This window comes from Hibiscus syriacus, unplaced genomic scaffold (genome assembly GCF_006381635.1).
Source record: "Hibiscus syriacus cultivar Baekdansim isolate YM2019G1 unplaced genomic scaffold, ASM638163v2 tig00112047_pilon, whole genome shotgun sequence".
NCBI lineage: Eukaryota > Viridiplantae > Streptophyta > Magnoliopsida > Malvales > Malvaceae > Hibiscus > Hibiscus syriacus.
This window is the reverse complement of record NW_024063243.1, coordinates 39,129-66,628: the sequence shown is the minus strand read 5'-3', so window position 1 is coordinate 66,628 and position 27,500 is coordinate 39,129. Positions and strand designations below refer to the sequence as shown.

Here is a 27,500-nt window from a genome sequence, read left to right as displayed (position 1 = left end):
ACAATAACGAGCACTTTTTCTTTGGTGTAGGATTCTTCTCTGATCCATGGTTTTTCTGTTCATTTTGTTTCTCTCTTTTCCTCAAATCATCTGCAATTATGTCTCCCCTCTCTAAACCAACCAACTGCATGCAGAATGTTTTAGTTGACCATCATTACCCTCGAAAAGGATGCACCTATTTATTTTTTTTATGGTTTTATGTAGAAGAAGACAACAAGAAAAGTATAAATCAAAAGCAAAGAAAGAAAGAGAAGAGGAGAGAAGATGTTTACGTGCATAGCGTGCACAAAGCAAATGGCGGATGGAGGGGAAGAAGTAGATGGAGCGCGTGCAAGTGGCACGCCTAGCACTAAAGAAGCTGTCAAAAGCCTGACCACACAGGTTCTACTTCCTTCCCTTCACTCTTTAGTATTGTGGTTAGGGAAATGTTTTGATGAGTCGTAGTTGAATTGAAGAGTTATATTTTATAATTTATTTTATTTTATAAAGTTATGAATTTAATTAAAAAATATTTTTTAAATTTTTTTATTCATTCCTAATTATTATTATAAGGGTAAATTTATGAATTACGAGACCCCCAAAACCCAAAGCATGTTAGGACGAGAGTAAATTTGCGGCATTCGGTGTTTAGGGTTTAGCAGCTTTAACGAAGAGATTAAGCTGAGGGTTGCATCTTGAAAACCAATAAAGCCAAAGGCAACATCCTTGAAGAGTCCGATGGGCAAAGAGGGTTTTAATAAAAGTGGCTAAAAGTGAGGAGCTGAAACCGAGTAAAACGGCGAGGATGCAGTCCCGGTTTATATTGGAGTGAACTGCACTGCTCACTGTGGTGCAGGGGCTATAAGAATCTCGTAGCTATTTGCGTGACTTAGAGCAACAAGAATCTCGCCCCAAGTAAAGTCCCCATCAGCCGTTCCAATTGTACAACGATCCCACTTTGTTTTTTTAGGAACTAGGCCATATGCAGACAACACTTCCGGTTCGTATGGGTTACATATTCTGTAGATTAGTGTGGATTTGAATGGATCAAATCACTTCCATGATTCCTGGCCAATATCCTCCCTACTTCCACTTATTACCTAGGTTCCATGCAGGTGTTTGATGGGGATATTAGAGGTGTGCATTTTCTTATCCGTTCAGACTACTAAAATTATAATTCGTAATCAATCCAAAAAAAAACTGATTTTTCGAATATATGAAATTTTAAATCAGATATTCAGATCCAAACATAAATTTAATTTGATAAATTTAAATTTTATATTTTATGACTATGCAACCCCTCTCTCTATATATTACGGTAAGCTTATTTCGCCACTTAGCCAAGCTACTTATCTTTGTTTTCTATTATTTCTTTAGGTAATAAATTATAGATTCATTAGGAGCACCTTACTTCCTTCACCTAGAGTTCTCCTTTTTCCTCCCCTCTTGATAGGATTAAGATTAGATTTAGAATTTATAAAAAAAATTAATTATTCATGCACGATAAACATCATGATTTTTAATGTACTAGAGGCTTATTGGGTTAATGGTTACTTATTGGGATAGAGGCATTCTAAACTCTAAAGATCCCAATTTTTATAGGATTTTTGGATAACCAAAAATTAGAATTTAGTAAATATGTATGATTATTCATTTTTTCTTTGGTATCCGATCGGAATTAACTGAAAGCCAAAAAAATAGTTCGAATATTTAAATTTTTAGATCACATCAACGAATCGAATAAATCACATGATATTTTTTTCACACCCGTGAGAGACATCTGACCATTAATTACCCAGTCAAATGTCTTAAATAGTATAATGGCAAATAGGAAGTGGGGTATCTTTAGAAAATACAAACCCAAGTGACCTGGGCCTGACCACCACTGAATTCTTGTAGATCCACTGTTTGAAAAGTAGGCATATGCCATATGGTATGGGGGAAAGAAAAGAGAAGAAAAGAAGAATCTATGCGATTGAATGTGCAGTGATATGATACACATTGACAGCTAGAACAGCTCTTCAGATGGTAACAGACAAGTACAATTTATCAGTTCTAACTGTTAAACCAACAGTGTTTGCTGTAGTTTGAAATCGATGATTCATAACAGACCAACAGTATTTGGCGCCTCTCATTAGCTTTGAATTCTGATAATGTGCAGATCAAGGATATGGCATCGAAATTTTCCGGGGCTTACAAGCAATGCAAGCCCTGCGCAGGCTCCAGCAGCTATAAGAAGGGAAGCCGACCGTGTCCCGATTTCGATACCGCTTCGGAAGGTGTTCCATACCCCTACATATGTGGAAGCACTAGCTCAACGCCTGCATGGGACTTCGTTAGTGACGGTCATCATCCAGGACGGTCGGACTCTAGATTTACCGGTGTATTCACTGGTGATAGAACTTCGGTGTATAGAGAGTCTTTCTCGGCGCAGGATTTGGTGTTAGAGGATGAGGATGAGCCTAAGGAATGGATGGCAATGGAGGAACCTGGTGTTCATATAACTTTTGTGTCCCTTCCTAATGGAGGAAATGATCTGAAAAGGATTCGATTCAGGTATGTCACCAACCACACATGCCGGCAATGATTTCAGTTTCGAAACACATTGTACTTTAGAGTTTTTGTTAGCGAAACTTAAGTAAGAATATGTATATTGAAGTCGGGAGATGTTCAACAAGTGGCAAGCACAACAGTGGTGGGATGAGAATTATGATAGAATCATGGAGCTCTACAATGTACAGAGATTCAATCGTCAGGCATTACATACACCCCCAAGGTCTGAAGATGAGGTAAGCCACCACCTTCCTTTCAATACATTTTGTTACTTGATAATCAATTTGAATTATACACTGCAGACGCAAAGGGATTCCTGTAATTCAAGGATGGGATCTGCAATGGAAAGTCCCATGCCTCATTGGACGCCAAGAAACAACTATAAGCCTTACAGTGCAGGGCATAATGGTCGCACAAGAGGTGATGCATTTTTTGACGCTGCACGAACGACGACCTCGTCGAGAGACGAGCCTTCTGTTTCGGTGAGCAATGCGAGTGAAATGGAGGCTGAATGGGTTGAACAAGATGGACCCGGGGTTTATATTACCATCAGACAGTTGGTTGATGGCACCAGAGAACTCCGGCGTGTTAGATTCAGGTGATCAGTTTCATATTTATTTATTTATATATTTCATTGTCTATAAATTTAGATATGTATGGTTATAATTTGGATATTGAAATTGGGCAGCCGCGAAAGATTTGGAGAAGTAAATGCAAAGCAGTGGTGGGAGGAGAACAGAGATAGGATACAAGCACAATACCTTTAAACTTTGTAACTCTATTTCTCCAAAGAGTTACAAAGTGTTTAGCATTTGGATGCTCCCTCTCAATTTTGGCTATGAAAACACGTAGTGGGTAAAGAGTCACCTTTGCTCATGACAAAAACACTCGACAAATAATGTTATTTCACTCAACACTAATCTGTCATTTTTCATACATGGTGACAACCCATTCGGGTTTTGTTACTCATCTGCTACTGGAACAACCGTCTTATTGGTTTTTTTTTTTTTTTACTTTGTAATACAAAACATGATAGTTGAAGAATGAAATTGAAAACTGTTGTTATGGTTCGAGAGAGCAAAGAAGATTAATTCCAAAACAGGCTCTTGAAATATTTATCGTCTTCAACGGCCAAAATGCCTAAAGCATTCGAGATGACAAGAGCTAGAATTGATCTTTATTTTTTCGAAGATAAACACAATAACCGGAGATAAATCGATGATCATCAACATCACTTCTCCGATCAACATTTGAAAAATAGACGAGTTAATACTTGACTTTGTGGAGAAGAAAACTAAAAACCATAATTAATTCCTACTTTCAAGTATCTCAAAATTCTCTTCATTTTTGTTCAATGAACATCTGTAGGCTCCTACGTGAACTAAGCAACCTTGTTGACTGCAAAAGAAATATCAAAGTCTAGAATGACGTATATATCTAACTACAATGCGATATTCATGCGGGTTACTTAGCTTTGTCCCATCATGCTTACAAAGTAAAATGAAGTTGTAGATGACTAGGGTTGCTAAGTTGTGCCTAAAGTCTAATGAAAAAAACATATTTATAAGTGTTTTACAAGGGGTTTTAGGGTTAAGAGTCATTTGGATGAAGAAAGAACGAAACGAGCTTCAATCGAGGTGAAATAGGCGTGAAAATCAGTCCAAAATGTTGCAAGTTTGCGTGTTGGCGCTGCAGTGCCATCATCATTCCCCAAAGGTGCATCTTTCTTCATTATTTTGCTCTTAACCCATACATCTAACTCCTAATCCGTTTTTGGACCCTTAGAGTATGATTTGGGTCTGAATTCTTTCTCTGGCATATAGGACACACAATTCCATTTGGATCAGTATATTATGGGTCTCAAATGAAGTTATGAACGTTTATTGTCAAATAGTTAATAGTTTTTCACACAGATATTACTTGCAATCATCACATACTAAGAATATGCACTATCATTTCATTAAGAATATTGAGTGATCAAATCCCATCCGTCTGATTTGAATTAAATTGGAATTGCCTTTTTTCTCTCTTTTCTTCTTTGTTTACTTACCTTAAGGCAAAGAGTGGTGTTGCCCATGCTTTGACAGGTTTCATATATTATTCTAACTTAGGGGCTGTTTGTTTACTTCAGAATGATTAAACGCTGAATAATTCAAATGCTGAATGATTCATATGCTCTGTATGAATTAGTTCTGAATATGACATGATATTTGATAATAACTCTGAATAATTCAGAATGTACTTATGTGTTGAATCATTCAATACTATTTTGCTAAATTAGTCAACACTGAATCATTTAGAGGTGAGAAACAAACAGTTTAAATGTTGAACGGTTCAACATTCAACGCTAAATAATTCCATTCAGAGCAAAAAAAAAAAAAAAAAAGAGTACCAACACAGTATAAAAGTCTCCTTTCAATAATATTCACTCTCTTTTCGACGTTAACAATACTTTTTATTTATTTCTCAAATAGAGTAGGAGGAGCAAGCAATAATAATAATAATAATAATAATATATATTTTTATCTTTAACCATATAACGGTATTATTTTCTAAACATTTTTTTAACTCTATCTACGTAAATAGAAAAGAAAATGTGTTATTGTATAAAATTACCTTTGTACGATGATATCATTTTTTTAAAAATCTAATTAATTTAAAATAAAGTATTTTTTTAAAATAATTTGAAGTAATCTTAAGGCAGTATATATACGATGGAATCTAAACCAATCAAACTCCGCCACCTATCCTAAACCTTTATTACATCAGCAAAACACGTGGTCCCTACATGCTCTCTCTCTGCGGCCCGAACTCCTTGCCTCTAACGAAAACAAACCGAGACCACCAATTTTTTATTTATTTTAGTTTTCTGTTATTTAACGGCAGAACCCCGCAGATACCGTCAACCCCCTAACCCCGTCTCTCAATCTCGGTCTATATAAATAGAAGCGCCCTTGGTTTGTTTTCGTCTACTTGTCTCTACGCGTGATTTTCTATTTTTGGATTCATTTGCCGAAATCTAAATCCCTGTGCTTTCCGTATCCAAAACATTCCGTTTTGAGGAAGGTATCGGATTCTCGGACGATATATCGCCTGCATTTTTGTCACCCAAATCCTTCTATTATAGTACGTTTTCGGCTCATCTTTTTTCAGCTCGTTTTCTCAACTCAAATCCATTGGATTTTAAAGCTTTGTGCTTTTTTTTGTTTCCGAAATTTAGAAGAAAGGAGCAAAAATTTCTTTGTTCAATCACTGAGAATCTCAAAGGCTTTACTGGGTTATTGTTAAAGTTGGCCAGGGCAAGTGGGTCTTCTCTTCTTCTTCTTTTCCCTAGGTTTTTTTCTCAGCAATCAAACAGAGCATTACTTTTCCTTTATGCTTTGCATTGTTTTACACTGTTATTAAAGCTATTCGTTCTAAGTATGTGTTTTTATGGACCAAAAACCAGTTTTTGATTCGTAGCTGTGCAAAACAAGCAGAACAGAGCGAAGCAGAGAGCTGAGGAAATGAAAGCAGATATATAAAGGACAGCTAACTAAAAGAAAGAAAACAGCATTTGAGCGTATAGAGGGTAAGTCGTTTTCGAACAATAAATGATGCCAAATGGTAGTTTTCGAGGTTTCAACCGAAACAAATCTCAATATTCTAGTCTCTTTGTCCATTCATTTGTCGACACTTGAAATAGGTCCATCTTCGTCGTCGTCGTCATCGTCCTCGAGAAAGACAGATTGAAAAAGAAAAGGAAAACTACTCTACTGCTCCAGTGTTTCTCTGCGATATTATTCTTTTTTTTTCAACTTTGTTAATTTAATTTTTTTTCAGAAACATCGGCTTGCTTGAACAGAGCATTGTTTTTAAGTTTGAACTCTGTTGGTTACGTTAAAGCAAAGCATAGATTCCAATCTTGGTCCTTTGATCAATTAGGTTACTTTCCAATTGGTATGTCCCATTATGTTTCCTTCTTTATTTTATTTTATTTTCCCAATAATTGACTGCTTGCAAGCAGTTTTTGTGGGGGTACTGGGGTGTAGGTGGCCTTACTTCTCTGATCCCGAGCTTACTCTTTTTCTTTTTGTTTCTCTTTTCCTTTGTGTCACTGTCAAAACAAAACCCATGAGGGGGTGATGCTGATGCAACACTCGCACTTGTTGGATTGATTTCTTGTATGAATTTGGTTTCTCTTTTGTTCTTTTCTTGCCTGCCAAACATTTTGGAATTAGACCCCATTGTTCTTTTTCTCTATCTCAATGGGACACAGTTTATTATTCTACTGCAACAATGTCTCATCTCAGTGCACGAACAACGTTTCATGGATTCATTTTCTTTTTTCAGGTACAGGTACAGGTACAGGGACAGAATAAGCAGAGACGAGAAATCAAAAGGAAAGAAAGGGAAAATGTTTACGTGCATAGCGTGCACAAAGCAGATGGCGGATGGAGGGGAAGAAGAAGTAGGAGGAGCGCGTGGAAGTGGCACACCTAGCACCAAAGAAGCCGTCAAAAGCCTGACCACGCAGGTTCTACTTATATCTCTTCTTCTTGGGTTCATTCATTCAATCTATCTTTAGCATAGGCTTTGCTTTTTCAGGTCACTTTTTTCTACTTTAGGATTTTGATTGTGTAAATGAACAAAAATCATAATCCCAATTAGCCTCGGGACCACCTTCTTCTTTGGCATCTTTTTCTTCCACGTTTAATGCTGTAAAAGCTGTGCACGGGGTGGGGTATGTAAACCTGCAGTAGAAGGGTGAATAAGCCGTAAATGCTGCATTTGGTTTTTAGGATTTTGCCATGGAAACCAATAAGCCAAGGCAATATCCTTGAAAAGTCCAATGGGCAAAAGTGAGACATTGTTGCGGCCAAAAGTGAGAACCTTTGTGTGGTTACAATACAGTTCATATTTGAGTACACTGCACTGCTCACTGTTGTGTAGGGGCTATGGGCAATAGGATTTGAACGTAGGCAGCTCTAGGCTGTTGTTAAATGCTTGTTGGAGCAACAAGAAAACGAATCCTCATTCGTTGTACAAAGATCCCACCTTTTGTTATGGCTTTTCTTTAGGACTAGGGTCCTCTAGGATTGTGAACAATAAGCAGATGCAAAGGACACTATCCCTTGATATGGGGTTACATAGTCTCTAGGCTTTAGTCAGGAGTTTAATGGACAAGATCCTAAACCCTACCTCCACTTCTTTACAGATCTCGGAATATAGTTGTTCCCAATATAGATGTTTTCAACCTTTTTTTAAAATTCTATGTCGATCCATAGACACTTCGACAAAGAGAGGGAACAACATTGCTTTTGATTAAAAAATGTTTCACGTGAATTGCTTAATTAAAAAAAGTAAGAGTTTAAAATATTTTTCCTTTTATTTTAGGTGTCTAATATTTTTTTTGTTAATGTAGATAATGTTTCATCCTTTTATTATTTTAAAGTCTAATCATTAATTTTCGTTTAAAAAAATTATTATAAGATAAACACATGACATGTGCTATAAATTTTAATTTCCTTCCATTTTTCTGAAAAAAACTACTAAAAAAAGGGAAAATTATGTTTCAATTAATCCTATAGAAATAGCATAATATGGTGTTTTAGGAAGAAGTTAAAAAACCAAAATTTGTGGCAACAGCGAATAGGAAGTAGTAAGGAGGGGGAATATCTTTAGAAAAGACAATGGGTGTGTATTAAAAAAGACACCCCCAAGTGTACTGGGCCTGACCCACCATTGAATTCTTGTCGGGGTCCACTGTGTTTGAAAAGAAAAATCTATGCGTGCGAATGGGGACTGATACCATACAAATTGACAGCTAGAACAACAGCTCTTCAGATGGTAGCAGACAAGTACGTTTTATCAGTTCAGACTGGTAGGCCAACAGTGTTTACTGGTGTAGTGGTATTCCTCATGAAATTTCACAGTTTGACAATCTCCTTTTTCTTTTCTGGGGTGGAGTTTTTCATAGATCTCCTTGTCGGGCTCTACTGACTACTGCGCAGGTGACCTTGGACTTTGACCAACAACAATGAAATTAACCAAGTATTTTCCAATATGACATGATTTTGTTCAAGCCGAGCATTTTGATGAACATGGAGTTGTATGTTTTACGTTTTGTGCTTCTAATTGACTTGAATTCTTATAAATGTGCAGATCAAGGATATGGCCTTGAAATTTTCTGGAGCTTACAAGCAATGCAAGCCCTGCACGGGCTCCAGCAGCTACAAGACAGGGGGTCGACCGTATCCCGATTTCGATGCCGCTTCGGAAGGTGTTCCATATCCCTACATGGGTGGAAGCTCTAGTTCAACGCCTGCTTGGGACTTCACTAGTGCCAGTCATCATCCAGGAAGATCGGACTCGAGATTTACCGGTGCATTCAGTGGTGAAAGAACTTCGGTGTATAGAGAGTCTTTCTCGGTCCAGGATTTGGTGTTGGAGGATGAGGATGAGCCTAAGGAATGGATGGCACAGGTGGAACCTGGTGTTCATATAACTTTTGTGTCCCTTCCTAATGGAGGAAATGATCTGAAACGGATTCGATTCAGGTATGTCATGAACCATCCATGCCAGCAATGATTTACCTTTATATATAATACGGAAACTGACGTAACTTAGGCATTGAATATCGAAGTCGGGAGATGTTCGACAAGTGGCAAGCGCAACGGTGGTGGGGTGAGAATTATGATAGAATCATGGAGCTCTACAATGTGCAGAGATTTAATCGTCAGGCATTACATACTCCCCCAAGGTCTGAAGATGAGGTAAAGCTGACCCCCATCTTCCTTTTAAGATTATTTTGTTCCAAGTTGAAGTTACCAACAGAAAAAAAAAATTATACGCTGCAGACACAAAGGGATTCGTCTTATTCGAGGGTGGGATCAGTAATGGAAAGTCCCATGCCTCATTGGACACCAAGAAACAACTATAGACCCTACAGTGCAGGGCCTAGTGGTTTTTGTCCGGGGAGCATGAGAGGCGGTGATGCATCGTTTGATGCTGCACGAACGACGACATCGTCGAGAGATGAGCCTTCTGTTTCGGTGAGCAATGCAAGTGAAATGGAGGCTGAATGGATTGACGAAGATGAACCCGGGGTTTATATTACCATCAGGCAGTTGGCTGATGGTACCAGGGAACTCCGACGTGTCAGGTTCAGGTAATCACATTCTTATTTATTTACATCATCATGAAGTAACTTTGCCTATAATTTTTTATGCAACTTGGATATTGAAATTGGGCAGCCGGGAGAGATTTGGAGAAGTAAATGCAAAGCAGTGGTGGGAGGAGAACAGAGATAGGATACAAGCACAATACCTTTAAACTTTTATTATACTATTGCTCCAAGGAGTGACAAATGGAAGAGCTACATGTGTTTAGCATTTGGATGTTCTCTCAATTTTGGCTATGAAACACGTTCCGTACGCAAGTAGTGGGTAAAGAGTAGAGAAAGAAACGAGTTGAGATTCTACGAGGCAGCCGGGTTTTTGTCACCTTTGCTTTTGGCAGAAACACTAAATTTTTCATTCATGGTGTTTCCCTGGGACTGTTGGTCTGCCAGTTTTCAGGGGGCTTTTTTTTCCCCACCTTACAAGACCTTTGAGATTTTAATATTTGGGTCGGGAATTACGGCATCAACTGTTGTTTTGTTTGCTATTTTGTAATACGAAATTTGGTAGTTGAAGACCAAAAATTATATTTTCATGTCAACGACCAAACACCAAACCAGAATAACACAAAAACAGGGCTCTTGGTTTTTTTTCAAGATCCAACCCTGACCCAAATGTGCGTATATCATTCGAGAAACTGAACAAGCTTATGGCTATCAATAAGCACAACAATGGATAAACTTTGACCTTATATACAGGTCCCATTCCCCTTGTTACCAGGGAATGCTAATATACAGAGAGAAATACTCAACTAGTCATGTTATTGATATAATTGAATCAAGATTAAAAATAAATAAACAGTGACCATTCAATATAACATAATATGCTTACATGGACTTTTTCTTCCTGGTGGCCAATACCTTGGTTGTCTAGCAGAGCTCTTCAAGGTGGAAATGCTCACGTGCGGCAGCCTTAATATACGGCTAGAAAAAGGTGCTACCGGTTTTGTTATTATTTAAGTAACAAAATCGGTAAAAAATGATCGGAAACATTATTATTTCTACCGGTTTTGTTATTATTAGGCGTTTTATCGGATTTGGTAAAGCGCTACCGGTTTTGTTATTTTTTCTAGCGGTTTTATTATTGTTGGACATTTTTACCGGATATGTTAAAAAATTGATGTTTTAGGTAAAAATAATAATGTTTTAGGTAATTTTTTTTTTACCTTTTTTGTTATTTAAATTATAAAAAACTTCCATTTTTTTACTACCAAATTTATTCTAACAAAACTTCGATTGAGTGAAGAGATATAATAACAAAAAAATTGATGTTAGCCCACACAAAATAGAATATTGATGTTCTTTCTACAACTTTATCATAATTATCTTGCAAATAAAATTAAATGATTATTAAATGGTTTTATCAATTCTAGTAATTGTTCATTATACAATTTCGACCATCGTTTATGATATCAAAAATAACAAAAACTGAATTCTTTTTTATAATCTATTTATTTTTTATTTGTTTATTTTTTTAAAAAATTTATTTCTTGTTCCTTTAATTTGTTGAGTAGATGAGTGCAGTGGCTTGTTTCTTTGTTTAATTGAAAGTGAGTTAGGATTTCATTTTGACAATTCCAACAGATTAGGATAGATGCTATATTGGAAATTTAAAGATTACGAGAACAAAAATAATTCTAAGCTGGATTGGAGGATGCTTTTTGCTTCCGGTTTGAATCAAAACTTTAAAATTTTTCCCTACTCAAATGAATGATTAAATTGTTACGGTTGTTCCACCTTCAACAAATTTAATATCGAGACTCGGAAGTATGGAAGAATCTGTGGGTACTAAAAGAGTTTTAATTTTGTTTGGGACTTGGATAAAATGCGGTAAAACTAAACTCTTGAATATATGATGGGTGTTGTATTTAGTGGTAATGATGATCGAAAGAACATCAGACGATAATGACTCGATGAAAAGACATTGACAGTTACTATTCATTTGAGAAACTTTAGGTTCTTTTAGGGAAGAAGATTTTAACTTGTCACATTAACATTTCTTAGGATAAAATGACGGTAAAACTCTTGAATATATGATGGGTGTTGTATTTAGTGGCAATGATGATCGAAAGAACATCAGGCGATAATGACTCGATGAAAAGACATTGACGATTACCATTCATTTGAGATACTTTAGGTTTTTTTTAGGGAAGAAGAAGACTCTAACTTGTATTAAGAATTATATTTTATATAATTGTTAATTCCTTTAACCTAATTAAAATTTTAATCCATCACCACCGCTGGCCCCCACCGCGTTTCGCCAGAAAACTATTTTATACAATATTCAGTGCTGTTGGAGAGTCATATCAAGAGAAAACCAGCCTTCCTCCACCCAACGTCGCCCTGATCGTCATCGCCAGAACTGATGGCCACGAATGATATTGTTTTCGTTTACATCGTCGACCGCCCGATCATTTTCTCTTTTTTGAAACGTGTGTAGGCGGTCAGAGAACCATCCACGACCGTCGTCCATCCCAACCAAACCACCTTCGACCACCGCTTCTCGTTCACCGGGAGTCTCAGCTTGAAGCTTCCTGTTCGTCGGCCTTGAGCAAACCCAGATCTGTGCTGGACCGTCGAGGAAAAATAGTTAATTCTTAAGGAAGAGACAATGGCGAACCGTTTCAAATCACAGTTTCTCCCTTCGGGTTTTTCGATCTTTGTACACAATGTAAGCAAGAGGATTCAAGTCTCTTCTCTTAAGGAAGCCTTCCGAGAATATGGTGATGTTAGGGATGCGTTCATTGCGTATAGGAGTAGAAAAAGGCAATATGAGAGTACTACTTTTGCGTTCGTAAGGTTCAGCAGCAGGTCTGATGCAAACAAAGTTGTTACTAGAGCGGATGGGAGGGTGATGGACGATTTTAAGATAAGAGTTTTCCACGATAAATCGACTGGTAGCCAAAGGAAGAGGGTCGATGTTGATAGTAGTGCGAGAAAAGTTTGGAAACTAGCTCTAAGGGATGATAGGTCTTTCAGAGAAGCTCTTAGGGGCGATCAGGGAGCCGGTGGGAAGCTTTGTGAGAAGGTCGATGGTCTTCAAGCTGGCATTGATAAGCTAGTCGTGCATGTTAATCTTGCGGATGATAGAACTAGCCCTTTTTCTTTTCCTGAGGGTGTTTACAGGCAAATCACAATTCCTAAAAAGGCTCTATCGTGGGTTAATTACAGCCTGGTTGCTAAAATCAAAAATTGCTATAACGATGTCATTATTCAATCAGCTTTCAAAGCTGAAGGTCTGGACGTGAAGGTTAGCATTTGGCACGATCTGAGGATGATTATTCAGTTTCACAATAATATTGATCACCAGTTCTGCTGGATAAATAGAGATGAATGGATTCGGTTATAGTTTGACGAGTTGGAATTAATGGAAGGATACGAGAATAGATCAAAAGTTAAAGTTTGGATTTCCCTGAAGGATGTCCCTTTATTCATTTGGAGTGAGAAGCTTTTCAAAGACATTGGCAGCTTGTGGGGAAGTGTCATCCGGATTGACAACGAAACCTCTGAACGCGATAGGTTCGACGTTGCTCGAATGTTGGTGGAAGTTCAGTCTGAATCTTCCATTCCTGAGAAAATGTTCATTATTTCCAATGGTCGCTGTCACTCCATTAAAATTCTTACGGAAGTGCAGGAAGAGGATAGAACATTCATCGATGGACTCATGGCGGGGGGTGGAGCGTGTGGTGTTGTAGTCGATGAAGGAACAAACCTTCCATTTTTCGAGGGTGTGCGTGCTGAAGGCGTTAGCTTCGAGGGAGCAGGGTATGGGCAGGAGCTGATTGTGTCGAGTAATCAGACGCATGATAATATTCACGGCTTATTGGAAGTTGTTTCTAAGAACGCAGCTCTCAATGTGGGTGGTTCGGGTGCTTGCGAAGAAGGGCTCCATGATGTCCCCATCACTTCTAATTTTGGGCCAGAGAAGCAGCTCGTTTTGGATGAGAGTGTTGGGCTAATTTCAATCAACAGGGATCGGGATTCTATTTGTGAATCCCAATCTATTTCCATCAACTCTAGATTTTTAGAGGTGCCTATTGTCGAGGTGTCTTCTTCTAGGCTTATGGTTGAAGCCCACTGTTCTGAATTTCGCCAACTAAGGAATGGGAATGTTAAAAAGAGAAATCAGGCTCCCCAAATTCCGTTCGTTGATAAATTAAAAATTCCAAGATCGAGGGGGGCAATCCCGACAAGTCTAAAAATTTCCTCGCGAATTAACAAAACGAGAAGGAAGAAGCTTGGCCGCAAGGTCGGTGATGATGAAATTCCTTCTAACAGGCGAGGTTTACAGAATGGTTCTTTTGGTGGAGAGCTTGATGGTGGTGAGGAGATCGTTGCCACGGAAGCGGAGAAGGCCTAGCCGTTGCAGAAGCCATGGGTGTGGAATTTGTGGGACCGAGAAGGGTTGTGTTGAATAAGCTAGAAGCTGTTGAGTAAATGGGCTAGTGCGTGCAGGTTCTAATCATTTTCTGGTTGCATTTTGTCTTAGTGGGTATTTCTAGTTTATGGTTTCTGAGTTAACTATTTATCGTGGAATGTTCGGGGTTTACAGAATTTTGAAAAGATTAGTGCAGTTCATAAGGTCATCGTGTCGTCCAAGGTTAATTTGATTTTGCTTCAAGAGTCTAAGGTTACTGATCTCAGTGGTTTTTCACTTAGAAGATTTTTAAGGAATATCGATAAAGAAATAGTTTTTTCTCCTACTGTTGGGGCGTCAGGTGGGCTGATTACAATGTGGGATAAGAATCTGTTCCTTGTTAATTGTATTTCAATTCATCGGAGAGTGATAGCCCTTAAAGGGAGATCAGTTCTTTCAAACAGGGAGATTGGGATTTTAAATGTTTATGGGCCAAATGTGCAATGCGAAAGAAGAGAGTTATTTGAGCAATTGAAATCTATTATTTCAAATTGGAGTTGCCCGGTGATTGTAGGGGGTGATTTTAACTGTGTTAGGTGGCAGTCTGAAAGAACAGGGGCTCAAGACCATGCGTTTACGTCGAGGATTTTCGAGGAGTTTATTTCTGATAGTAATTTGATTGAGGTGCCTAATCTGGGTAGTTCATTCACATGGTTCAGGGGTAGTGGGAATGTGGTTGCTAGTAGGCTCGACAGATTCTTGTTATCGTCTGAATTTTTAGTTGGTGTCCTCTATTGGTACAATGTTCTTTGCCTAGAGGTTTATCCGATCACAAACCGATTGTTTTAAAAGAGAAGAGGTCTAAAAACATTTTTAGACCTTTCAAATGGTTTAACCATTGTGCGGAAGACCAAATTCTGGCTGGTAGAATCAGAAATTTATGCGTAGCTAATGAAGGTATCGGCATTAACAAATTTTTGCTATTGGTAAAGAACGTGACAAAAGAAAGAGAGAGAAGTCAGAGCGTTGAATCCTGATTCGTTGGAAGAGATTGGCAATAAGATTGACGTGTTAGAAGAGAGGTGGCTTTCGGATCCTAGTAATTCTCAATTTCAGCATGAGATTTCCTCTTTAATGTCTAGATTATGGACTGCTGCGAGGAAGGAAGAACGTGAATGGTTTCAAAAATCTAGGCTTCGGTTGTTCAAAGAAGGGGACAAAAACACAAAATTCTTCCATCTCTCAACAGTTTCAAGGGGTCACAAAAATCAGATTTCTAAACTAAAATTTCAGAATACGATTTATAAGAATCAGGCTGGAATTAAGCAAGCGTTTGTTAATTATTTTTCTGCTGGATTTAATGAGGTTAAAACCATTCCGTTGAAGAGATTTGACATCCCGCTTAAGAGAATAAATTCAGCTTCTAAAAGGTTCATTGAGAGCCCTTTTTCAGAAGAGGAGGTTTGGGTTGCTGTAAAGTCGTTAAATGGTACAAGAGCGCGGGTCCGGACGGTTTCAGTTTAGATTTTTTAAGAAATATTGGAAGTATATTAAAGGCGAAGTCATGAGGTTTGTGGAGGAGTTCTATTGGGGCAAAGTGGAAGATATTTCCTTTAACAAATCTTATATTGCGCTAATTCTGAAGAAATTAGAGGCCATTTCCCCTGCTGATTTTAGACTCATCTTCTTAGTGGGCAGCATGTACAAGATAGTCTCTCGTCTATTGGCCAAGAGGTTAGGCAGTTGTCTATCTAAGGTGATAGGAGAACATCAGTTCGCTTTTATGGCTGGCAAGCAAATAGCTGATTGCAGCTTGATTGCAAATGAAGTAATAGATGGGTTGTTTAAAACCAAGAAGGAAGCAGTTTTGATCAAGGCAGATTTTAGTAAAGCATTTGACACGGTCCATTGGCAGTTTTTGAATCTGATTCTAAATAAGATGGGGTTCGGGAGAAGATGGAGAAAATGGGTTAACTTTTGTATTTCAACTCCTTCAATTGATGTTTTAGTCAATGGCTCTCCGTCTAATAGTTTCTCTATCAAAAGGGGCCTTAGGCAAGGATGTTCGCTGTCACCGTTGCTCTTTAATATAGTTGGGGAGGAGCTCAGTGGTATGTTTAAGAAGGCATTGGACATTGGGCTTTGTCGCGGTGTGGAAGTTGGGTCTGGAGGTTGTGTTTTCTTATATCCAATTTGCCGACGACTTGCTCATTTTCTCTGATTCAAATGAGGAGTCTATTTCAAATTTCTTCCGTATCCTAAAATTTTCGAAGTGGCAGCCGGATTGAAGCTAAGCTTGTCAAAAACTTTGTTATTTGGCATTAACTTGGATGATAGTAGAGTTAGGAGCTGGGCTGAATCTTTTCATTGCAGCTGGGCAAATCTGTCGTCGACGTACTTGGGTTTGCCGTTAGGGCATCAGAAAAATTCTAAAATGTTGTGGCAACCCATCGTGGACAAAGTCACTAGCAGGTTCCAAAGCTAGAAAGGTAAAATGCTTTCTCTGGGTGGTCGATTAACTCTCATTAAATCTGCTTTAGCCAATTTGCCTGTCTATTTTATGTCAATATTCCCTATGCCAAAGTCTATTGCTGCCCAGATCAACAGATTCGTAGCTAATTTTGTTTGGCTCTCCAAGTCGGATAGGAGTATTCATTGGATTAAGTGGGACAACATATGTAAACCAAAATCTCATGGCGGGTTAGGTTTTTTTGATGTTATTATTAGAAACTATTCTTTACTTAATAAATGGATATGGAGGTATAGCGTAGAGAAAGATTGCCTTTGGAGGAAGATCGTTGTAGCCAAGTATAATTATGACCAAGCTGCAATCTTGCCAAAAGCTGTTAATCATAGAACTTCTTCTTGGGTGTGGCGTAGTATTATGAATTTTACGGGTCCTTTGGTGCCTAATTTTCTTGCTGATTTGAGGTTTGTTCTGGGTGATGGGTCCAACATAGATTTTTGGACAGAAAAATTCTCCTTAAGATCCTCTTTTCCTAGAATCTTCAGTCTGGCAGTTAAAAAATACGGAAAAATTAAAGACTTTGGTTGTTTGGTACTTGGTAGATAGGTATGGAGGATTGAAACGAGAAGAGCTTTTTTTGAATGGGAAAAGCCTATTTGGAGTGAATTCATACTGGTTTTAAATAGAATGGTTAGTGTCGTTCAAGGTCGCGACAGAGTAATCTGGTCAGGATCGTTGGACACTATATACAACCCAAAAACTTACTGTACCAAAGTGGCGTGTGAAGGTTTGTTGAAAGACCCTATGTGGAGCCTCGTTTGGTTTAAATTCGTTCCTTCAAAAGTATCTGCCTTTGTGTGGAAAGCAGTGCATCTTAGACTAATTACTCCGATCAGATCAGCTGTTTGTTTTGTAATGTTGAGCCGGAAATGGTAAATCATATTCTCTGCCATTGTACTGTATTATGGAAAGCTTGGCAACGTTGGTGTTTTCTTTGGAATGTTAATCTAGTGTTCCCTAAGAATGTAAATCAGTTGATAGAGGTATGGTTTTCGCAAAGAGTTAGGAGGAGAGTGAGGCCGCTTTGGCGCATCGGATTCTTCGGTTTGATTTGGGTAATCTAGATTTGTAGAAATTTCTCCAGATTTAATGGGACTTCTTTTTGTACTGATCAGATTTTCTTAAAAGCTTTGCTTCAGATAGGGATCTAGGCGAATTACTTATGGTCGTTGTTGTATCCAGTGGTTTCTGATTTTGTTCGAAATCCGATAGCATTTGTTCGAGGTGTAAGTTAAAGGTTTCCTTTGCTGCTGTGTATTCTGCTGTTTGTATTACGTAGGCTGGCCGATTTCGCTTCTGTTTCCTGAGTCTGTAAGCTTTTTACTGCTTGTTCAAGTTGTTATTGGCTTTGCTCGCCCCTGCTTTCTTTGTTCCGTTGCTCGTTCATTCGTTTCTGTTGTTGTTTGTTTATGTTTTCTTCTCATTTAGGAGGTTGTTTTCTTAGTTTGCGTTTGGTCTTCACTGGTTTCTAAGGGGTTTGACGCTAGATAGGGCATCCATTGTCTTTGTTATTTCACAGTTTGCTACTTGTATTATCCCACTCCAAGGTGCACTCTTTTTCCTCCGATTAGGCTTAGGGAGGTTTTTTAATGAGGTCTTGGGGTGGTTACTTTGTAATTCTCTAATACAAAGTATCTTTTTTTAAAAAAAATTAAAATTAAAATTTTATGCTTACATATCAATATATAATATTTTTATTGCAAGTAATTAACTAATTAAGCATATTTACACCTTATTCTTGAGGTTCTAAATTCGAACACTAAAATTATCATGATATGAACTTTTAATATCAAATAATTCAGAATTATCTTTAAAGTGATACGGTATTTTATTTATCCATAGTAATAAAAAAATTACATTTGCATCCATTAAATATAATGAAACAAACTTAAGAAAATAAAATCATCGACCTGAATCCAGCTAAGCATTCTACGTGTAGCTCAATAGGTGGTCTCTCGTATTACACGTCAACAACAAAACCCAATTCCCATATGTATGGGATAAGGGGGAGGTAGGGTAGTAGACTGCCCCCCAACGCCAGGTTGAGAATAGCTTCCGTGAAAAACCTCCGGCAGTCAGAAAATTAAAAATATAGATAAAATGCAATGCATGTATACATAATTACATAAATACATAGCTAAACAGTATTCATATGCATACATTAATATCATATGTGCTTCTGTAATGGGGAGTAATCCCTGCAAAATAATCCCTGCGAAAGAATCTCTGCATATAGACAGAAACATAAGACCCGACTAAATTTAACAGATGAAACATGACGAGAATGATACACAGAAGACAACGATAGCAAGCCCAGTTCTAATCTTTCATAAATACCAATAACAGAAAAGTATAAAAAGTAAAAGTCATGGAAATTACTACAAATGCATTTAAAAGAAGACAAAGATGATACACCCTATAGATGTGACCCACACTACTCGACTACCCTAGTCTTAAGCCTCCATAATTTCCTATCATAGGTCATGTCTTCGGTAAGGCCTAAATCCATCAAATCAGATCTCAAGCAGTCATCCCACTTCCGCCTTGGTCGTCCTTTCCTTCTGGCACCGTCGACTGTAATCGACTCTACCCTCCTGACCGCATCCGACGGTAGTCGCCTAAGGACGTGCCCAAACCACCGTAGTCTTTCCTCCCTCAATTTTTCGGAAACAGACACCACCCCTAAGGACATCCAAATAGCAGAGTTTATCGTCATATCCCACAGAGTCCTACCACATGTCCATCGAAGCATTCTCATTTCTGCGGCCTCTATCCTCCTTACGTGATCCTTCTTGGGTGCCCAACATTCTGATCCATACAACAGCGCTGGTCTTATTGCCATTCTATAAAATTTTCCCTTAAGTTTTAGAGGCACCTTCTTGTCACACAAAACTCCAGTAGCGGCCCTCCACTTTAGCCATCCCGCCTTTATACGGTGTGTAACGTCATCATCTACACCCCCATCTTTATGTATTATAGACCCTAAGTACTTGAAACAATCCTTTGAGGGAAGAACGTGTCCTTCTATGCATACTTCTACATCTTCATCGTTTTGGTTCCCATTGAAGTTTGAACATAAATACTCTGTCTTTTCAATATTGATCTTAAACCTTTTTCTTCCAAAGCAGTCTTCCAGGTAGCCAGTCTACTATTCAACTCATATTTTGTTTCAGCAATTAGGACAATGTCGTCAGCGAAAAGCATACACCAAGGTACACCGTCTGGTGTCGCACAATAGATGTCGTCCATAATCAAGACGAAGATGTAAGGGCTAAGAGCCGACCCCTGGTGGAGTCCGATTTCCACCGGAAATGCCTCGGTGTCACCAACTTGCCGGTCGGGACTGCGCCAGGACTTTGGGTCCACCATAATGGAAGAACTGGGATTTAGCCCCTTCAATTTTTCTGCAATTATATATTGATACAATAGTAAAACTACACTTTAACTTCCTTAAAAGCTTATAATTTAAATTTGACTCCTCCATACATATTTTAGGTTAGCGCCGCTGACCGGCCCATGTTAACACAACCACCAAACGACTACTGGAATTGTCAATTCTGAACCGTAATTCAGCATAATGATAAAAATTACTCATAACATCCAATTAAATATATATTTTGATTTTTATTTATTTTAAAACATTTTAACTCTCAATATTTTATTTTTACCATAAAATAAAATATTGAGAGTTAAAATGTTTTACAAAAACAAAAAATAAAAGATAAAATGATTATTTAATCGAACATTAGATGTAAAACAATAGAAACCGATATAAGTATTTAAAAAAAAAACCCGATATAAGTATTTTAAAAAACCGTGAAGAATATTTTTAAACATTATAATTAATAAATAAATATAAATGTTCAGAAAGCAGACGGTGTTGAATTACACTTGAAAAATCACAATTGGGAAGCAAGTGACCAAATAACAATATCTCCACATCCACGGGAGAAATAAAATAAGGTATATAAAGATAAATTATAGGCCAGAACTGTGATGCCTTACAAAGAATCGGGAGTCTAATTCTCCAATTGAAGAAAATGAATTTAGAGGTTCTTGATTTGTATAGGAATATATTGCATCAATTACGGAACTTCCTTGTCAGCTCCAATGCTCGGGAGAATAACACCATTTCCGGCAGCGGATCGGTCATCTCGAACTGCTGTTAGAGGAATACCAGAGCTTTTTCTGGCAAACTAATACCTCTCCTTGGTTACACCGTATTCGGTGTCTTCTTTGCGGCAGCTCCACCTCAATCCCTTTGCAATGTTGGCAATTGCATCGACGAAATAGCTGGATTCCCGGATTAACACGTACCCCTTAGGTCGCAGGATTCGGTCCATCTCCAAGAGAACGTACTTCATATCACACCTGGAAACCAACAATGTCTTAAACCCAGAACAAAGTGTAAAATGCACAGAATTCATTAAAAGTACTAGGCATTGGATCTAGAAGGACGTTCGATGTCTACCTGTGGCTCTCGGCGGTGAAGAGGCCATCAAGGTGAAGGAGGTCATATGTCCGAGGATATGTTGAAAATGCTTCGCACCTGGAAAAGATGTGCAACAGATCAGACACCATGAAGAACATAAAAAGAACGATCATGTCACGGTCTCAAAGCTATCCGGTAGTGCATGCCTAGGATTCAGATTTCATATAGCTGCATTTGAAATTACCAATCATTATAAGATCCAATAAGTCCCCGATCATAGACCACAGGAAGTGTGTTGGCAGCATAGGAAGAGACAACGTTCATGACCCATAAGGGATCGTCGATAACAGCTGCAGCAAAACCTCCGTAAACTGTATTCATGTCCATAACGTTTCTTATCTCATCGGTCCCAAGTGCAGGAAGTAACTTCTTGTAGTGCTTGGCTCGCACCTTCCACTTGCTGTCATCATTCTTTAAAGCACTGGCACTCCCTCCCGGAATATTCGAGATGCGTTCAGGTGCAACTTGCAACCTCTCTGGCCATTTTGGCAGGGACCCCAAGGCTGATTTCTCAAGTTCCGGCTTTGGAACTACAATACATGGGCGGAGCGGAGTATACCACGCTGAATCTGGTTCGAGACTGTCATCACACTTGGGTGGGTAGACATCTTCTGCAAGCTTATTGTAGCAGCTATTATCTGAAGATTTCTTCCACACGGCAATGTCGTCCTTCTTGGCATACATTTTAAAGCACATCGAACTCAACAAGTCCTGCAACTTCTCATAATCTGATTTCTGCTCTTCAACAGTCGTGTTCCATCCACGCCAGTGGTTTTCATAGTTTACGGGAGGACCAGACAAGACCCAAAAACCACCAGGACGGAGTATGCGATGAACTTCAAGGAGATATATTCCACCTGAGAGCAATTGGAAGTCAAAAGTTGAAGCATGTGTAGGGGAGAAAAAACAAATCATGGAATAATATGCCTTTATGGAAACAAATTTAAAGCTGAGCAGAAAACGATTATTAACCAAATTCAGTCCATGGGATAAGGCATCTTGAGCAATGAGCCATATCAAATGAACTTGAAGGGAAAGGAAGCCGCTGGGTAGAAATGACACCGATGATCGCCGGTATTCCACGTTCCAGAGCAAACTGCACCTGAGCTTCATGATTATCTCTCGGCGCAAGTGAAACTGTCAAAACCCCACGATCTAATAGATCACCTCCCCAACTAGCAACCTGTAAATACAGACAATCAGTTCGTCTCCATAGGTCCATTTTAAATGCAACAGAGATACAAACATGTCCGGTTCGGGTTTAGAATGAGAAATCGACAAACACTTTGAGAATTGCAACTCACCCCACAGCCAGTGTCGATAGCAGTTCGAATCGTGCCATCTTTAATTCCAGGGATCAGATCTTGCATCAAATCTACATATGCACCAACTCCTCTAGGGAACATAGTACCACCACCAGGGAACATGAATTTCTCCCCTTGTTTCCTCAACCAGTTCTGATTAGACTTCTGCTTATTGATCCAATTATACGGCACATTCCTGAAACCACATCAACATGTTAGTAACCATGTAAACTTAAAGCAAAGCGAATCGATCCTCTCAACGGAAATTAGCAAAGCTAGAAACTAGCTATAGTACCTGTACCAACATTGATCACGGCTCTTTGGCCATCTTATAGGTGGCTTATACCCATCAGGAGGTGGAACCAAGCATTGCTTCCTCTCTAACATCGGAGGACAATGGCGTTCCAAGAACGTAAGCCGATGCGAACCATACTTCCTCCACCTCTGTAACAATCAATACAACTCATCAGAACAGCAATCTAACATTAAGCAGCACCAACATTATTAAACGAACAATCATGTTTTACATTGGGATCAGTGCATGGAGTGTAATCCTGATAATCGGCACTGCATTCCGGGAAAGTGACCGGTTTGATTTGAAGGGGGTTCACGGCAGATTCCTTTGGAGAAGAAACAGTCTTGGAAACATCCTGCACAATCTTGCTCTCCAATCGGTTTTTCTCGGAACAGAAGATTCCACCAAGATAGAAAGAAAAACCACATAGCACAAGGACAAGTAATGTTGCAGGGACAATCTTGAAAGACTTTTCCGGTTGTACATGATATTTTCCATCTTTTCCATCTTTAAGCTTCATGGTTTCAGAAAATAATTACTTACTGCAATTCAAAAGCACCAATCAGTCAAAAACAGAGGAAAACAACCAAGTAAACGGATCTGGTTTGAACAAATTGTTGTGCAAAAACTCCAAATAAACCCCATCAAATATGTGACATGAGGTGCACGTAAAACCCAGAAAATTGGCAACCAACAAAGTATGAAACAAATGTTAGCTTTCTAGTAGAGATCTGAATGAGTACAAAACTACAGTTCCGCACACACCACTTCGAACCGCAATAGTCAAATTAAATGTAGATCAAGATAGCAAATCCGGACCATAAAGACAAGACCTTGAAAGCCTTAAAACTAGAGATCTGGTGCCAACTACCACCGACACATAATGCTACGCATGTCACTCTACATTTATAGCTTTCACATGATATAGGGACCCAACTCATACAGAGCTTGGCATACTCATATGGTCCCGTACATTCTACATACTGAGTCAAAAAGGCAATAGAGAAACTATGGATTTCCTACCCAGCATGGAAAAGAAAAAGGGTACCCCCAAACTTTTTCTCTTTAATCATTTACTTGGCATGGAAGAAAAGATTCAAACGATATCATTGTCAGTGCAGGTCAATCAGCTTTTTTTTATGACCAGAGGTACATTGATCTCATGGACAAAAAAAAAGCAGATTACCTATGGGAATCTGCCATTATGCATACCTTGAACTCAAAGAATGCAAAACACCAAGAAAATTGGAGAAGAAGACGATGAAGGGAAAAAAAGAAAAGATTTCTTGTAGTTTCGATTAGGATTAAGGTAAAAACCAAGTCTCATCCACCAGTAAAACAAAAAAGGTCAGATCTTTAGAAAGAATCCAGAACAAGGAACATCAAGTACAAATAAACCATACAATAAAAAAGGCAAACAAAGAGAGAAAGATTTAAGCACCTTGGGAAATTGTTTGTACCTACAATCACTCTGCCTGTCTTGAGTTACAAAAGAAGAAAAAACTAGCGAAAAAGATATCTCCTTTTGTCAAAGAAGGCGTATGACTTTGATGCAGAGACTTGCACTAAAGAACCCTATGAGATGGAGCGAGTTTGTGCTGAAACTTATAAGGAAAACACGCTGATACTGAGAGAAAAACAGCTCAAACCTTATTTAAAAATAAGGTTGTCTTGTGAGGTTTCTACTATTTTGTTCGGGGAATGATCACGGTTAAATAAATACGTTATCGATTTTGTTAGTGTTTAAATAATAGAATAGATAAAAAATAATTAAAAATATTATTCGGTGTTAAAAAATAATTTATTTTATTATTATTAACTGTTTTAATTAAATTTTTAAAAAATGATTGAAAATATTATTAGACGTTAAAAAATGACCGAAAATATTATCATACGTTAAAAAATGATATTTTAAATAAAAATAATAATATTACCGATAATTTTTTATCAATTTTATTATTTAAACAATAACAAAACCGATAGCATCTTATTTTAGCCTTATATTAAGGATACCGTATTGTAGAACTGTCAGAACTTTTTATTGTTTTACATGCGACAGTTTTAATATATGACTTAAAAAAAGAAGTTACCAATTTTGTTATTTTGATTCTGCCTGTATGTCTAATCTCCTAATTTTTACTACTTTATAAGTTTGTTTTTTTTTATAATTCTACTTTAATCGTAAAGTTTTCTAAATTTTTTTAAGATTTTATAAATAAGACTACCGAATTAGAAGATAATAATTGACAATAAATTTTAAAAAAATTATAAGATGAATACACTATTATTAATAATTATATATTTATTTACTTTAAATTTAATAGTAGTTAAAATAGGTAGGGAATTAAAATAAAATAATTTAAAAATAATATTTTTCTCGTTGATCTCTCCTAAAATTTTGTCCTGACTAATATGGATCGACTCATGTCGCATACCTGATTTAAATAGGTGAGTTTCTTAGTGGGGTTTTTATGCATACACATACTCGAACAAGAGATCTGTTTAAGTGATATCATGATACTTACCACTTAAATCAACCCCTTTGATTTTATATTAATATGCATATGTAATACTAAAATGATTAAAGAATATTGAAATTTATGTGATTTAATATCTAAATATTTATAAATAAAAAATAAATTAATATTTTATATCCTTTAATATAATTTGAATTAAAATATATTTAAAGTGAGATAAAATTCAATTACACGTTATAAAATTTTTAATTTTATACGAATTTAAATTTATTGGATGAGTAAAAATAAATTGTTGAGAAGAGAGACTCGTAATAGTAAAATGTAAGAAAAATTAATTGTGCAGGATAAGAAATCAAAATATAAATCATTTAAAACAAAATATATTATACCACATTATCAAATTTTAGAATTTATTTATTTACATTAATTTAGTTTTTAGATAATCTATTATCCTAACCTTTAAAATTTTAGCACGAACCTAGTGGTCTTCATAGTAAAGGAATGATTATCGTTCCTTGATATTCGAGTTCGAACACCGTGAACATCAAAGGTGTGATTTTTCAATATTAAAGAGTTTATAATTATCTTAGAATATATATTGTTTTATAATTACCCAAAAGTAATCAATTTTTTTAAAAAAAATTAACCAACCATTTTTTAAAAGTCCTAATATTTTAAATCCAATTTAATCTTAAAATTTAAAAACTCCATCAAAATTTTAATTTTAAAATTTTATTTTTCCGAATTAGTTTACATTTTTTTTATTTGGTCAATTAAATATCTTCTTAGCTTTAAATTTTTAACTGCTCGTTAAATTTTAATCAAATAAAAACTCGTGAATTTTAAATGTGAATATGATAAGTTATCTAAAAAATTGATCATAAAAATCCGTTTTATTATTATTTAGTTAAATATATAGCTTTCTTTTTAAAGTTAAATTATTTATATATATATAAGATTTTTCAATGTAAAATTTGAAAAGTTTGAATATTTTCTAAAATTAATTGATTTTAAGTATTAAACACATATTATTTAGTTAATAAAAAATTGATGTGCATTATAACTATGATTAATCATATTATGAGTTGTGTCCCCTGACTAGATTTCCTCATTATGTAGGAGTCATGTCACTCTTAGAAGACCCGAAATTTTCATCACGTATGAGCAATGTTGTCTTCCCCACCAAACATATTAAATTTTCAAAATCAAAACAAGATCATCGGACAAAAATTGGTTGTCCTTTTCATCTTTGTCATATTCTTTTAACACAAAAATGTGCAAAGGGGGCAGCTGTAGATACCCGTTTTTGTTCATGCTAAAAAATATTATTATTTATTATTATTATTATTATCAAGTACCCAGAGCCCACAAGGATAATACCCAAGACCCAAATGGAGTCTTAAGACCCAACAACCAACCGATCGGATTCGACCCGACCCAGAGGTGACTGAACTGGCCCAATACCAAACGAGGACTTGACTGGCCCAACAATTAATCCAGACCCATTAGGGTTTCATGTTCTCTACCCTAGCGCCGCCCAACGTCATCTGTTGGATCAGGACCCAAATCAATGGTTTAGATCCAAAGCCATTTAGGGTTTGTTACCCTAATTTTATCAGCAGCGTCGCCGCCTTGATTACTTTTCAACTGTCGTTCAAGTCATCGAGCCACACATCGTCGAGACATCCCAAGCTGTCGCCATCGATAAACCTGCACAAATTCACCAAGTCAAGCCAAATCCCACATACTTTAAACCTAAACCCCGAAAATTACAAGATTTACTTACTCTACACCTAAACCCATTAGCATCCATTACTACTAGGGGGGCATGCAATGATAGAGGGGGGATTCGGGATTCAAACCAGAAAAGAAAAACAGTAAGAAAAAATAAAATAGAGACGCAAATCGAATAAACAGGATAGTGGAATTTACGAAGGTATAATCACACAACAAGGCTCTCGCTTCACAAAACTTTTAATTTAGACCTCAAATATCACTTTCACTAGTGTATGAGTGACCAAATGAGATATTTTATAATTTTAAAAATAAATATAATTTTTCGTATGTTTATTAAACAAAAATTCTATTTTTATTTTTTTTAAATTATTATATAGAAATATTAAAAAGTACTAAAAAAAGATTTAGTTATAGTGGAAGGACCAAATGAGATATTGCCTATTAGTTTTAATATATCATGTTAAGTTAGTTAATGACAATTACGAGACGGTGTCTATTTTGTAATAAAATTAAAAGTTCAATATCTATTTCTATTTTCTATTTTTTAAAATAATTCAGAAATCATTTTGGACCGTAAAAAAGAACAACATTCGCTTTTACCATTAAAAATTTAATGTCAC

The 27,500-nt window shown here is 37.0% G+C and overlaps 1 protein-coding gene and 1 pseudogene across 3 annotated transcripts; one reads left to right on the top strand and one right to left on the bottom strand.

Moving 5' to 3' along the window:
• The first annotated feature begins 205 nt into the window (after positions 1-205).
• LOC120174330 (protein BREVIS RADIX-like) lies at positions 206-10,028 on the top strand. Of its 3 annotated transcripts, none has more exons than XM_039181219.1 (5): positions 206-381; positions 8,677-9,071; positions 9,158-9,287; positions 9,372-9,682; positions 9,768-10,028. In XM_039181219.1, the coding sequence occupies exons 1-5, from the start codon at positions 265-267 to the stop codon at positions 9,844-9,846; spliced, it is 1,032 nt and encodes a 343-aa protein (XP_039037150.1). In that variant the 5' UTR covers positions 206-264; the 3' UTR covers positions 9,847-10,028. The 3 variants fall into 3 exon arrangements, with proteins under 3 accessions (XP_039037150.1, XP_039037151.1, XP_039037152.1); XM_039181220.1 differs by lacking the exons at positions 8,677-9,071; positions 9,158-9,287; positions 9,372-9,682; positions 9,768-10,028 and adding exons at positions 2,141-2,535; positions 2,639-2,768; positions 2,835-3,130; positions 3,221-3,523; XM_039181221.1 differs by lacking the exon at positions 206-381 and adding an exon at positions 6,882-7,048.
• Positions 10,029-20,585: 10,557 nt separating this feature from the next.
• On the bottom strand, positions 20,586-24,168 carry LOC120174323 (annotated as a pseudogene).
• Between the last annotated feature and the right edge of the window lie 3,332 nt (positions 24,169-27,500).